Here is a 13,736-nt window from a genome sequence, read left to right as displayed (position 1 = left end):
TTGATATGTGCATCATTGCCCTTGTAGAACAGGCAGGGCATAGTGGGAGTCTAAATCACCTCATGGTTACCCCACTGTAAAACAAAAGTAACTCCATTAATGTGGGTGGCCAGGCCACAATAAGTTCTTACCTACATGAGTAAATCAATAGCACTGCGTGAGATTCAGGGAAGCAGGATCTGACTCCCTAGCTAGGATTTTCTGACAGCATTATCCACCACCTCTAAAAAATTATACTCAGGCCAGAGAGCCAGATGGAAATGGTTGAAAACAGGCAATATGGGACTGTGACTGAGAGCAGGTGCTACTCATACTGCCCCAGTAGCACTGCTGCTGCAGCTTGGTCCAGGGCTCAGTACTGACAGTATGCATGATGCAGTGGGCTTTTTCAGCAACGTTTTCCTGGCAACTTGTTCACTGGCTTGAAAGCGATTGGGTTGGGCTCGATTTTAAAATCAGATGCATTTTGTGTTGCAGTAATACTGCTGACTTCAGGGCAGCAACTCTGGATTTACCTCAGCTCGGTTTAGCCAGTGATATTCTCAGGCATTTGCAAGTCCCAAAGCAATTGCAGACAGTGTGATGATCAGCAGGTTTTTTTTCAAAACACAAAGAACAGGCAATTTGGCAACACTGAGCACTTGGCTCCAGTAGCAAACAGACAAGCCTTGCAACTTGTTCATTTCTCTTGCCAAGGTTTTAGTCTCCTGCAAAGCCCACAGTGACTGTCCTCACATAAGCCAAGAGACTTATTGTGTAAAATCAGCTGCAGCCAGAACAAAAAAGGATCAATTTACAGCAGCTGTAAAGCTACTCAGCTAGTGATGTGATTCAGGGGTCAGCCAATGCTATGTGCTACAGTGCAGTCAGATGACACGTAAGCTGTCCCAGTTGCATAGGGAGCCTGGTTTGGCAATGCTTATGGCAGATGTAAAATGAAGACACTATCACTGTGGATTGAATGATGGTGGAGATTGCCTTTAAAGAACTCATACACAAGGACCAGTGTCAGGTTGGACACATACAACCGAAATGGATATGTTGACTAGAGCTGCAAGTTGTTTGCTGGTGCTGGAGTGTTTTAATTCACTCAAATCTCCTGTGATTCTTGAAGCCTCAAACACTAATTTTCAGAGAATTTGGCAGCTTTGGCTCTTTTAAATAAAATTATAAAAACAGTTCTATGTAAAAATAAGACTACAAAATATACCTCACTCCCTTCCCCCTCCCATGAATGTGCTCCAGGTGCTGAATAATAACCATACATTTTATAGACATTGTAATAATTTTGTAACCAGCACATAAGAATCATAGAGAATGAGGGGGCTGGAAGAGACCTCAGGAGGTCATCTAGTTCCAGCCCCAAATGCTTTAATGTTCTGCACACCCATGTGTTTATTATTTGATGACACATGATTTTATTGGTCTTTAGCATCCCAGAACTGAGCAACGCTTCGTACCATCCACACACGCACCCACTCCCACACAGGTACCACTCTACACAGCACAAGGAGCAGACTCAGTAGGGTATCTCAGACAGAGCTCTTTCCATGTAGTTTTGGGCCTTGGCTCCAATACACTTTTAAAATGAAGGTGCCAACTAACGAAAGCTAAGGGAAGAATGGCCTTTACCTTCCACATCTCTGACAAATACCAGCTGAAAGGAAGAGTGTGTTCCAGGGCCTGAATTGTTTTCTCTTGAATACATGGTGATGAAGGCGAACACACAAGTTTTCCAAGTCTTTTTTGCTGTTTTATAAGCAAGCTCACTCATGGCTGAATGGCAGAGAGCAGTGATGTTTTGCCACTGGATTTACACAATGCATTGTTTCCTGGCTATACATTTCAGAAGAGCCTCAGGGCACAAGGTGCTCTGACCCCAGTGTGAATAGCCCTGCAAGGTGGTCACTGTTTGTGACAGCACTTGGCATGGCTTGTGCCAAAGCAGAACTGAAAAATAATGGGAGGGGTAAGCCCAGCGGTGGTGCATTGCTAAGGAACAGTGTCTGCCTGCAAGTCGTGGTAGCTGTGTGATGGGGCTCTCCTCAGCTGAGGCCCAAGCCATCCCCTCATGTCAAAGAGCCTTCAGTTACTCAGCTTCTGCTCTCGCTCGCTGTACATTTGAAGAGACCCCACTGATATGATGCCAGCCGGTGTGTGTGAAGCTAGGTAACTAGCTGGAGAGTCACACCAGTTTAAATGCATAAGACCAGATTCTGCCTTCATTCTCTTGGGGGTACACCTGGAGTAATGCCACTGACATCACAACGACCACTATATCAGGATAACTGAGAGCAGAATATGGTCTGTGGAGTTCCTTAGATGTTGTACCCTCTAAGAAGGAGCCTGTGGACCAAAAGAAGGTGCCCTGGCTCCCCCTCAGTCTGGCAGTGCCAGGAGCTTGCAGGGGAAATCTTGAGGCACCTGTTTTACTCTCTGGGCCTAGCTGATGATGCAGCTTTTATCAGACTCAGTTTCGGCAGCCATGCAGTAGAAGCCCCCAAGATACCCCCTCACCCACTTTCCCAGGGGTTTAGTATTTTTAGTTCTTCCAAAAGCAGAGGGAATTAAGATAAACGGCGGTTGACCAACTCTTTGCTGCCCAAGAATTTAGCTCTGTATGGCAGCCCTGACCCCTTTTGGGGAAGAGAGTGAGAACCAGGAATTTTCTTCAGATCTCACTCGTGGCAAGAACCTGCTCTCAGATCTCAGAGCCGATGAACTTCTTCCTCCATCATGGCTCTGTATTCTACTGGTTCTACTCCCCTACACCTCAGCTCCCCTGCTGAGCCTCCTTTGTTCAGCCCGAAGTTGAATGTACGTTCCCATCTAGTTCCCATCACTAAAAATTCCCCCAACATAAACACCTCGAGAACAGGGAGGTGAAAGTGCACATCTGTGTTCTCAGGGCTTGCTTTGAAACTGGAATCACGCTTCTCTTGGGAAATGTTTGTGTTATGGTCTAACTTTATTTTCTGAATCACTGGCTTTTATTCATAGACTGTATTCTCAGGAGACAACCTCAGCCCTGGTCCTGGAAAAAATAAATACTGCTCTTTGGCCTATGGGCTTGGGGAAAAGCCAAATGTAATGTGTATTTCTGAGCTGCTATGTTTCTGTGTAATGTTGTTTGCATTGTTCCCCAGAGATCTGGATCGTGATGTCAAACAGCTGATTAGTGAGGGATCATCTTTCCTATTGGAATTCTAAGGAATTAAATATGTGCAAGAGCAATTCAATGGCCCTTTCACATGTGATCTCGATATTGCAACTACTCAGACCAAATGAGATGAGATCTGGGTCCAGTTTGAGCTGTGGGATATAGGGTAGGGCTGGAGCAAACCATAAAGGGGGAATGTAGGTCAGAATTCCATCTTTCCCAGCATCCAGAGGAATTCAGAGCCAGGGTTTTATCCGGGCCACATGGAGATGGCATCTGGTTGAGAATTATAGATCCTGAACCAAATTTTCCCCAAAGGGTGAAGGTGAGTTGGATGTACGTATGTGTCTGTGTGTGTCTTGGGGAGCCAGGGAAAGGGTCATTGCTTCAACAAATGTACAATGTCAATAATCGTCAAAGAATAGTAAGTGCTGAAAAGAGCTATTGATGTGTCCTTTTGTGAAGTTGGGACTGCTAATGGTTGTATGAACAGCAACGTGCCCTCTGTGTTTTGCAGGCTTGATCTTATTGTTTTACTTCATTTTGTACTTATTTCTGGCTGGGTTGTTCACCTTCTGCATGTACGTAATGGTGCTCACGCTGAACCCCTACACACCGATATACAGGGATAGAGTTGCTCCGCCAGGTAAGCACCTCAACTCATATCCAACTGTGCTTTCTCAGAGCCCTGCTCACGGCTAGGGGACGATCAAACTAGCTGCCTGAATACATGCTTTATTTTTGCTCCTTCTGGAAAGAGCATTATTTAAACAATCAAAATTCCAGTTCTTTTACATATACCTTGAAGCTGAAATCTTCAGACAAAATCAAATGGTATATGTTCTCATGCCTAGAATAGTTTTTGGATGTAGGAAAGCACCATGAGTTAAACCCTCTGTTAACATGGGAGGAAGCAGCAAAATCTCTCTTTGGGTGGCTACACTGACATCATAGAAAGAAGGACCGGAAGGGACCTGTAAGATCATCCAGTCTAGTCCCCTGCCATGGGTGGGAGGAAATTGGGCTCAAACGAGCTCAATGAGGTGCTTGTCCAGTTTCCTCTTGAACACCACCAGGGCTGTTGATGATCTGCAGAGACAGTGGGCTGAATTCTCAGCTGGTAGAAATCCAGGCAGCAGAGCTGCCCAGATTCACACCTGCTAAAGACCTGGTCTTGTGGGCTTTGATGGTCAGGTACCTTCAGCTGTTTCATGAGGAGCTGAAGAGTCATGTCCATGTCAAGGGTCTCAGCAAAATGATTCTGTAAATTCCTTGAGGCACGGCTTGTGTCTTACTGCTGCAGATCAGTAATGATGATGATTATAATTATAATTATACATGGGGATCACAATGCTGGAGGCCTTCAGTTCACACACTGATAAAATGTCTGTGGCTAGTTAATATAACAGATTGTTTTATTTGCCAGGAGTAATGATTAGACCATACATACATGGGTTTACCATTGCCTTCAACGTATCAGAGCCTAGCAGCTGGCTTCCATATGTGGACAGTATGCACCGCTTCCTCACAGGTAAACTAGTTGGCTTGTATTTCAGTTACAGTCTGCATGTCTCAAAGGTGATAGGTACCCATGTACCTTTTCCAGCAATTAAGCATCTATGAACAAAATAGATCCCGCTCATCATGCAGAAATGTTAACTTGGTATGGGTCACTCAACAACAGCTGCACAAGCCCTGACATCCTAAAGCAGCAGTTCCCAAACTGTGGGTCATCATGACCCAAATGGGATTGCAACATCATCGGATGGGGTTGTGATAAACAGGGATCCGGGGGCACAGGCGACATGTTGGAGGGGTGGGGGCAGGGCACAGGCAATGTGATGCGGGGGCGGGGAGCAGAGGCAGTGCAGCAGAGGGGGGCGGGAGGGCCAAGGCAAAATGGCAGAGGGGGCATGTGCCCCCTCCCCCCCGCTCCCAAGATTTCTGCACCCACAGTGGGGCATGGGGCTGCATCCGGGCTGGACCAGCTCTAGGTAGAACCTGCCTCTGCATCTCAGTGAATGGGACCCAGTACAGTAGGAAGTGCTGTACCACCGTGGCTGCCAAAGCGAGGTATGGCAGCATGGAGTTGTGCCCCTGCTGCTGCTGGGCAGGCAGAAGGCACCTCAGTTTGGCGGCCATGGTGGCGTGGTGGTTCCTCCCCCACTGGGTCCCTCCTGCTGGGCCATGGAGCCCCTGGGGGAAGGGTGGCAGGGCAGGGAGCCCCATGCCCACAGAGGGCAGCCTGCATCCTCCCCTTCTCCCCAGCTCCACTCTGGCCATGCTGCCTGTGAGAGGGGCTGGGTGGTGGGGTAAGAGAACCAGGCTCCATGCTCTGCTCTGGCTACAGCAGCCAAAGCTTCCCACAAGTGGCAGCCCGGGCTTGGCTTCTGCTGGGGGTGGGGGCAAGGGGTTGTGGGCCCTGGGATACCTGGAGGGTTGGTGGGCTGTGGGTGGGAAGTGAGGGGCACTTGGGGGGGCGGGGGGGGATGGAGGGTATGTAATCATCTCTTGGGCTTCAGTTCCCCCATCTATAAAGTTTATAGTACTTGCTGCAGTATTAATATATTTTCCATGCAAAGGTCAGTGCAATTTTCATACCTTGAGCTTCTGCTTAGCCTCGTATTAAATCTGGACTCTTGGGATGGGATTTTCTCACTCTCTTAGGCGCCTCCGACTTTTCTTGATGTGAGGATGTATCTACAGTGTGGGGCCCTGGACAAAGTTCTGGACAGCATTAACCACCTCTTGGTTCATTTTAGCTTACAATGACACCATTCAAGAGGAAAAAAACATTGAGTGCATAGCAGGCCAGTACTTTATTCAAGAGGGGGATGAGAGCGAGCAGAAGAGGGCCTGCCAGTTCAAGCGCTCACTTCTGCAGAATTGTTCTGGAATTGAGGATCCAACGTTCGGCTACTCAAGAGGCCAGCCGTGCATTCTGCTGAAGATGAACCGGGTATGGAAAAATCCAGGCACCTTGACTCTTTAGACACCGTATAGTACTGTAGGTTCAGGATTAGGCTGGGACTGAAACAAGTCCAATTCTCTGATCTGATAACCTCCTGTCCCAGCATAAATTCAGCTAGAAAACAGCATCTCCATTTGCAGTATGGAGACATTCAAACAAGAAAACATTGCAAAGGCTCCTGCTTCAGGATTTGGTTAAGAACTGGGCAGCAAGAGTAGAATTATTTTCTGGGGCTTCAGCCAGCCATCTTCCAGATATTATATTTAAGGCCACCTCCCATACTCTGATCTCTATAACCAGTTTGTTTGTTTTTTAAGAAGAGTGCATTACTTGAAATGAGTGCGTGCAGTGGAACCAATGTGTATGTTGTTGGTAAAACCACTTGTAGAGAGTATTCATGACCTGCTTGGAAAGGGGCCAGGCTCTTGGTGAAGATCAAGAGTAGTGTCTTTTGATACCTGACACTTCCTCTGTAAAGTCAGGATGTAAAGCAGCTATGTGAGGAACCACAGCTACTGGTTGTTTTAGTTTGGGTTTCAAAGAATGAACACGGTTTTGAAACCCTGTAGAAACTGTAGAAACTACAACATGAGGCCTTGCTGCAGTTTTTACTAACCTGGTAGGGAAAAGCTTTTGTTTTTTAACTGGTCTCCTGCCTTCTTTGAGTTCTGGGGTCCCAGTCCTGTACAGAGGCCCTCAAGATCTTGCAGATTTGGTGTCCACGACAAGCAAGCACAGCAAATGCCATCAGCATAAATGGCCTCATTCCCTGCTTGTAGGACACACCTCTGAGTATAAAAAGCTTTTATTCAGATAAGCAACTTGGTGATAGAGAAAAATCATTGGAGTGGGAGCTGGGATTTGCATGGTCTTGCTCCCCATTTCACAGCATTGTGAATTTGTTTCCATAGATCATAGGCTACCAAGCTGGTGCCGGGACACCAGTGAGCGTGGACTGTAGAGTGCAGGTATGACTTTGATTTGGCTTGTTGTTATATTGCATAAACAAGCACCTTTCCCCCTTAGTAATTTTGGTAAAAGTACAGTGGGATTACATCTGCAGTCACGTTAGCCCAAAACATTTGCTGTGTGATACGCACTGTGAGGTCTGCTGACCGTATGGGGGCTGCAGGCTGGGAAAGTTCTTGGAAGGCAAATAGGGCCAAGAGTCAACTGTTTTCTTTCCCTAGCTTGATCCTGTGCGAGCTGCCATTTGCATCTTGTTGCGCTGAGCCCTCCCAGCTCCTCCACTGAGGGTACTTTGTTCCCCGTAGAATCCTGTGGCTCCTCTGGCGTGGGTGGTGCTGAGTGCCTTGCCAACACTTAGGATGTGGGAAAGACTCCCAAGTTCAGTGGGCACTGAATCAGGCCCTTAGCTAGGAATAACGATACCATGAAACATGGTGACAGATTTATAGATGGCAGATATCATGAACTTTGTCTTTCATGATCTGGCAGTTATTTTCTGACTCATCCCAGCTGCAGCTGGTTCTAATAGGAAACATGCTCTGTATAAGTAGGTGACAATACCCCAGTCCTTTTGTGCTGGGGGTTTTGAGAGGCAATTATGAAAGCTCCTTATCGTTCCTCTGAAGGAAGCTGTATTGTACAGCCCATGTACTAAACACGTGCCTATTTTTAATCACAGAAAGGCAATGTGACTGATCTCAAATCAGTGGACTTCTATCCAGAAAGTGGAACATTTGATCTTATGTACTATCCCTACTATGGAAAGCACACTCATGTAAGTAGAGCCTCTGCTCTTAATACTGTCTTGGCTTCCTTATCGCTTTGGGGTGGGAGTGGGATCAGAGGTGGGGGGTATAAGGGCAGCGCTGGCTAGAAATTATACCTGCCTGTACTAGCCAGAGAGCACCCCTTGGAGGTGCAAACTAGTAAGATTGGGCTCCTGGGCCATCTCCACATGTGCGGACATTTGGTTCCCTGGGGACAAGTAGCAGCAGTACACCTTGTGCTGCCGCTAGTTTTCCCCGGGGAATGCCTGTGCTACATGCTCTCTGGCGTGAGGCAAGTTACTCTGGGTGGGGTAGGGGAAGCTGGGGCCAGAACTGACTTGGCCTCAGCAGCCTTACCTGAGGTCCCGGGGGCCTCCCAGGGCAGCAGCAGTGATGATCCTGCTGCACAGAGCCTGGCTGACAGCCGCAGTGTGGCTCTGGCTGGCAAAGCTTCGGTTATGAGCAGTGCATGCTGCCCCTGTGTGCGTTGCTCTGCTTTTTTTTCCCCGCGAGTTTTTTTAATCCATGGATATCCAGGGGTCAACTCCCCCCCCGCTCCGTTGCAGGGCGGAGAACTGACGCAGTATGTGGTGCCGCAGACTTGTCTGCAATGTCACATACTGCATGGCCCTGCTTGTATGAATGCAGCCCTGGATTTTATTTTTGGCTTGATATTAGGAGGTCCTCAGTTTTTCCATTAATAAAATGGGAAATATAGGAGGAGCTGGGTGGGGGTGCAAAATGTCATGCAGCTCATTCTCTAGAATAGTTCCACATGCTGACTCATTCCTGGGTAGCCTCTCACTTAGGGTGGTTTGTTTTTAGGACACCTGGCTTGAAGCATCTACAGCCCATTTCCTAGCAGTGACCAACAAACAAGCAGTCAAAAACTGAGCTATTCAAAAGTAAACATCAGTTTGCCAATGTTGGCTCTAGTCTCCCTGGAGGCATTCAGTTACCAGGATTTGGCCTTCTCTGTATCGCACTACATTCACTGACCACAACACTGTTTTTAGAGTGATGGATGGGGGGAAGGCAGTAAGGGGCATCAACATTTCTGATTACATAAAACCAAATGTAATAGATATGAAGGTAAATAGCAGTTCCCCCATGATGCATTTGCTACTTGCTGCTGAGTTCTAGGGCTTTACAAGAGCATGGATCTTGGACACACTAGGCAAAAGGAACTTTACTCCTTTTTATTACAGGCTAGAGATCAACACCTTAAGCTGACAGAAAACTTTTTTTATTAAACTTCATTAGCCATTATTCCCACCCCTGGCAAATGAACCTAAGAAACAGGTTACACTGGGGCAGAATACACACATCCAGATTGACAGACAAATACTGATCCTAGTGGATTCAAAAGAGCTGAGCCAATTTACATCAACTGAGGATGTGGATTCTTATTCTTAGCAGTGTGCCATGGCATGCGACTGTCTGTATCTTGCTTATTCAAGTTGTGCTTCTCCAATGTTTCCCCTTTTCAGGTCAACTACACATCCCCACTGGTGGCTATGCACTTTACAGATGTGAGGAAGAATTACTTTGTCCCCATTCAGTGCAAACTGAACGGGAAAGGCATTGTGAATGATGTTCACAACGACCGCTTCCTGGGGCGCATCGTCTTCACATTCAACATTGGCATGTAGCCACTCGAAACGTTCACTGGGCACTTTGTTTATGGCAAACATGTTTTTCTCTTTTTAAAAAGAATAACAGCAGAACGCAGGACAATTCTGTTAAAAACAGACAAGTTTGTTCTGGAAGTCTTTTGGTAGACAGGTCTTTATTTGATTTTTATTTTTTTTATAGCTAATGACAATTTGCCATGCAATATTCAAACAGATAAACTACATTTTCTAAATGTAAAGGCCTGACCTAAACCATTTTAGCAGTAAAAATACAAATCTGGTAACCATAGGTAGAGGCCCTGCTCAAATAGGTCCATTTTAATCTTAACTACTTTTTGGATATTTTAACATTATTTCCCTAGGATTGTGACTTTATTTTTCTTTATAGTTTTAAGCATATTTCTCATAAGAAACAAACAAGATGATAATTAATCAATACTGCAGGGTACTCCATGCTCCCATTTAAAAAAAGAAATGTAAAGACAACCTTGGATTACATGTGTAAAAACAATAATTAAAAAAAAAAAATCAAATAAGGTGTTCAGTCTCAAAATAACTTGAGCCCAGCTCTGTACTGGAACATTTGAGGGAGCAGGCTCAAACATTTTTTGATACATACAAGACAACAAAAGCAACAGCCTAAGGCAGAACTGGCATTTAAGAATCTTCCTAACTGATTCCAGTCCCGCAACCGAGCTGGGAGGATAAGCACGTTTTTCCTCTTTCATGTCCTTTTTCCCATGTCTCCCCAAGACACTTTACTGAGATCACTAGACTCAGGAAGCCTGAAAAGGGCTGTTCCCTGCTTGCCCCCTCTGTCACAATGGCAGGAAGAGATTGATGGGAAATGGTGCAAGGCCCAGGGCAGGAAAGGAGTCTGTATCTCTCATGTGGCCATGCAGAGTACAGCTTCTCAGGACAACTGGGGGCCCCCAAATATTTCAAGTCCTTGTCTCCCCAGTGCCGGGGAGAGCACAGTGAATAATGCCCCTGAGAGCCAGGGAGTCACAGCAGAACACTTAGTCGCTCATTTTCATAGGCCAGCACTGATATGAGCACAGTCAGCAGCTTGTCTTTCTAGGAAACCCAGGAGAGCACGCAAAACAACAGACTCTCCCTATGCCTGAAGAAGGGTGTTTGTGCCTGAAAGTTTGCAAAGAACAATTTTTCCAACTATTTAGTTGGTCTAATAAAAGATACCATATCTATCCAAAGAACCTTGTCTGCCTAGGAAACCTATAGCACTTGGTAGAACAGGTTGCTAGTAACTGAAGCAGTCCCTTTGTTAGGCACAAATGGCTCAATTCCCCCATCTGTCAGCCCTTAACCTTGTGCAAAACAGGTGTTTGGGCCTGCCCAGGTGCAAATGATGACCCTATGTGCAAGGCAGTGGAAGATCAGGTTTACAAGCTGGTCATGGTATTGGTCAGCCAGTAACATTTCAGGTAACAAACTGTCTTTGCTTCTTGAAGAATGGTCTCATCCAGAGACTTGAATTTCATTCCTGGCTTCCCCAAGCGCGCAATCGTTCTCACGTCTTTGTGCCCGAGTTACCCCGTTGATAACATGGGGATTCTGCTACTTACCAGCTCACGGGGGAGCAGCGAGGCTGAACTTGTTATTGTTTGCAAAGTACTTTGGTAGCTTGGCTAGGAAGTGCCATAGACCTACAAAATACTGTGGTGCTTTCCAAACCTATGACAGTGAAGTTGCCCATTTCTAAAGACAATTTGAAATTGCTTAAAAATAATTGCATTTAAAAAAAAATGAAAGCTGTTCTTGAGGATACTCATTTTATTTGAAATCTGGAGATTAAACTTGTTACATGTGTTATTAGTTACAAGAACAGAGCAGGACATGTATTGTCCAGCTAATAAGATTTTTTTCTAGACATGTACCTTTGCTACTGACTAAATGGAGGAAAGCATTTTGGTATCCTTGCCCTGTACAAGTAGTCCAGTTATTTTCTTACTGTGACATCATTTCCTGTTTTTTGGTCTCTATAAATCTTTGATAAACAAGTCATTTTTCTATTAAAAACTAAGCTGACTACCGTGCATTTACATTAAAACTAACAGTGTGATTTTATTCTTAATACTCTTCTGGTTATTGGCTAACTGGTTGAGCAGGCACTGTCAATGTAGCTTGGACAGACTTATTTTGTCTACACTTGTTTATAACAATTCCTGGGGAAGCTGAAATTGAAACCTTTTTTTTTTTTTACTGTGTGCACAGTGGCTTATTATCGTGGGACTGCTACAGTGCGGTTTGTTTATGGAGAGTCAGGGAGTAGTATAAAGCTGGAAACACTGATCTGTTACTGCAGGACTGATTGTGCATGCTGGTCTGCTCCTTCTGGGCTGCTACTGCAGAACTGATCATGAACACCAGAAACTCATTGATCCTCTTAAGAGAGTCATTCCAGCCTATAACTACTCTGGAGCTTGCTTTTCAGTTGCTGATTTCTGCCACATTTCCACAGTGGGTAAAAAGAGAAATGGATTCTTTTCTTACTGTCTTTTGCAAATTCTGGCTTCAACTGCCTCTGAAACTCCATTGTTTTCAACTCATGCCTATGGTGACAAACAGGCAACCCAGTCAAATGAGAGAACTCAGCCCTGGTAATGTAGGGCTGCAGATGAAGTAACATGCATTTCCTCCTAGGCCTCTGACACTTTGCAGAAGCTGCGTAATTTTTTGGTAGAGGACAGGCAGGGCAGAAAACTGGGGTCAATTTATAAACAAGAGTTCAACATCATCCTTTGTGAGATTCCTTCACCCCCAAAGGAACCTGTAGCCTGTTAGGAGGATTTCCTCCATTCATAAATCTCTTACAGGTCTGCTTCATATTTCTGCAGTGCTGGATCATTCCCATCTTGGGATCCAGCACTGCCACTGGACTCCCTCTGCGCACTGTGACCATTGTTCCTATGCAACCCAGGAGGCCTGTACATGCAAGAAGAATCATGGCAGTGTGGTGATCACCATTTCTCTCAGGCTACAATGCAAGGGGATAATGAGCAGGTTCTACAGAAGCTCCTGTGGTAAAGTCAGGGTTTCATGGCTGGCTCCCACGCCTCCATAAATGTTCCATCTACAGGAGGAAACATTCTTGTGCCAGCAGTCTAAGCTTAGCCATTTTCATTGCTTGGAGCTACGATGAGTTACTCAGCCCTTCTTTATCAGGGACTATTTTTAATTCACCATTATGCCTTCCCCATATGTTTACCTGTCAGTATGTAATTGTTTCTGGGTAGTTGCTTAACCACAATGGGATGTACAGGGGGTAGAGGCTGGGCCTGGTACAGGTGTGAGACACACATGAGGGATACATACTGAAAAGCCTATTGCACTGGTCCCTGGGGAATAGTTTTTTTCTTTTGAAATTTCAGTCAAGTCTAAGTTAGACCTCGTGCAAAAATGACTGCTTCATTTATACAGTACCCCTGTAGGCTGCAAAGGATGGAGTTTTGCTGTTATAGCCAGGCTTTCCTATAACAATTACTTGTAAAAAGCCACTTTTTAGTGAGGTAGAATTAAGTCATAATAGGAGCACAACAGGATTCTGGTTTAATCCATGTTTCTTGAGAAGGAGATGGACCAGTACAGGATACTCAACTTTAACCAAAACGTTCAAAAAAGGATGGTGGACATATGAGCACACCTAGCTTCCAAGGTAGCAGCTGAATATCTGGAGGCTCTGTGCTTGACAGCTTGGGAACTTTGATTACCAAGGTTAATTTTTAAGCATGTTTATTTTAGGTATCTAGGTCTGACAGTGTTGGCCTCCCCCCCCATATTCCAAATACCATTTAGTAGAGCTACTTCAATTGCCATCAAGAACAGAATTAGATGAGGACTCAGGAGACCTAGATTTTATTCCTTGCTCTGCCATGGCCTGCTGGATGACCCAGCTAAGGCGCTTCTCCAACACTAAGCATTTCACATAGTGATACTGACCTCATCTGTATAGTGCTGTCCTGCCATCAACCTTTATCCGGTCTGAAAAGCAAAGTCTACTGCTTCATCTTGTCATTTCTTGTAAGGATGGCCTTCTCCCGGCAGCAGCACTGGAGGCTCAGTCCCATTATCTGAAGATACCGATACATTTTCTCTCCGTAAGTAACAAGGATTCTACAACAACACTGGCACTTTTACTGCCAATAAGACTACTTCTATACTAAATGCAGGATTTTTTTTTTTTTTTTTTTTTTTTTTTTTTTTTTTTTTGCAGG

General features: G+C 45.4%; 2 protein-coding genes across 5 annotated transcripts in view; one reads left to right on the top strand and one right to left on the bottom strand.

The window, feature by feature from the left end:
• ATP1B4 (ATPase Na+/K+ transporting family member beta 4) overlaps positions 1-11,596 on the top strand; it is a 29,707-nt gene extending 18,111 nt beyond the window's left edge. For both annotated transcript variants that reach the window (XM_059732842.1, XM_059732843.1), the window contains 6 exons: positions 3,678-3,806; positions 4,587-4,691; positions 5,923-6,119; positions 7,043-7,099; positions 7,780-7,875; positions 9,358-11,596. In XM_059732842.1, coding sequence (XP_059588825.1) covers positions 3,678-3,806; positions 4,587-4,691; positions 5,923-6,119; positions 7,043-7,099; positions 7,780-7,875; positions 9,358-9,519 — 746 coding nt within the window. In that variant the 3' untranslated portion in view covers positions 9,520-11,596. The remainder of the gene's footprint in view (positions 1-3,677; positions 3,807-4,586; positions 4,692-5,922; positions 6,120-7,042; positions 7,100-7,779; positions 7,876-9,357) is intronic.
• LAMP2 (lysosomal associated membrane protein 2) overlaps positions 9,638-13,736 on the bottom strand; it is a 29,618-nt gene continuing 25,519 nt past the window's right edge. Inside the window, exons 9-10 of one of the 3 annotated variants that reach the window (XR_009464010.1) lie at positions 13,462-13,592; positions 9,638-12,447 (exon numbers count right to left, since the gene is read on the bottom strand). Coding sequence is in view for 1 of the 3 variants with exons in the window: in XM_059732841.1 (XP_059588824.1) it covers positions 13,534-13,592 (59 nt within the window). In the remaining 2 variants the exon portion in view is untranslated. Of the gene's footprint in view, positions 13,593-13,736 lie in introns of all 3 variants that reach the window. The other 2 variants (XR_009464011.1, XM_059732841.1) reach the window with 2 other exon arrangements.

Source organism: Alligator mississippiensis, chromosome 8, assembly GCF_030867095.1.
Source record: "Alligator mississippiensis isolate rAllMis1 chromosome 8, rAllMis1, whole genome shotgun sequence".
Classification (NCBI taxonomy): Eukaryota; Metazoa; Chordata; order Crocodylia; family Alligatoridae; genus Alligator; species Alligator mississippiensis.
The sequence above is the reverse complement of the archived record's forward strand: the minus strand, read 5'-3'. Positions and strand labels throughout refer to the sequence as shown.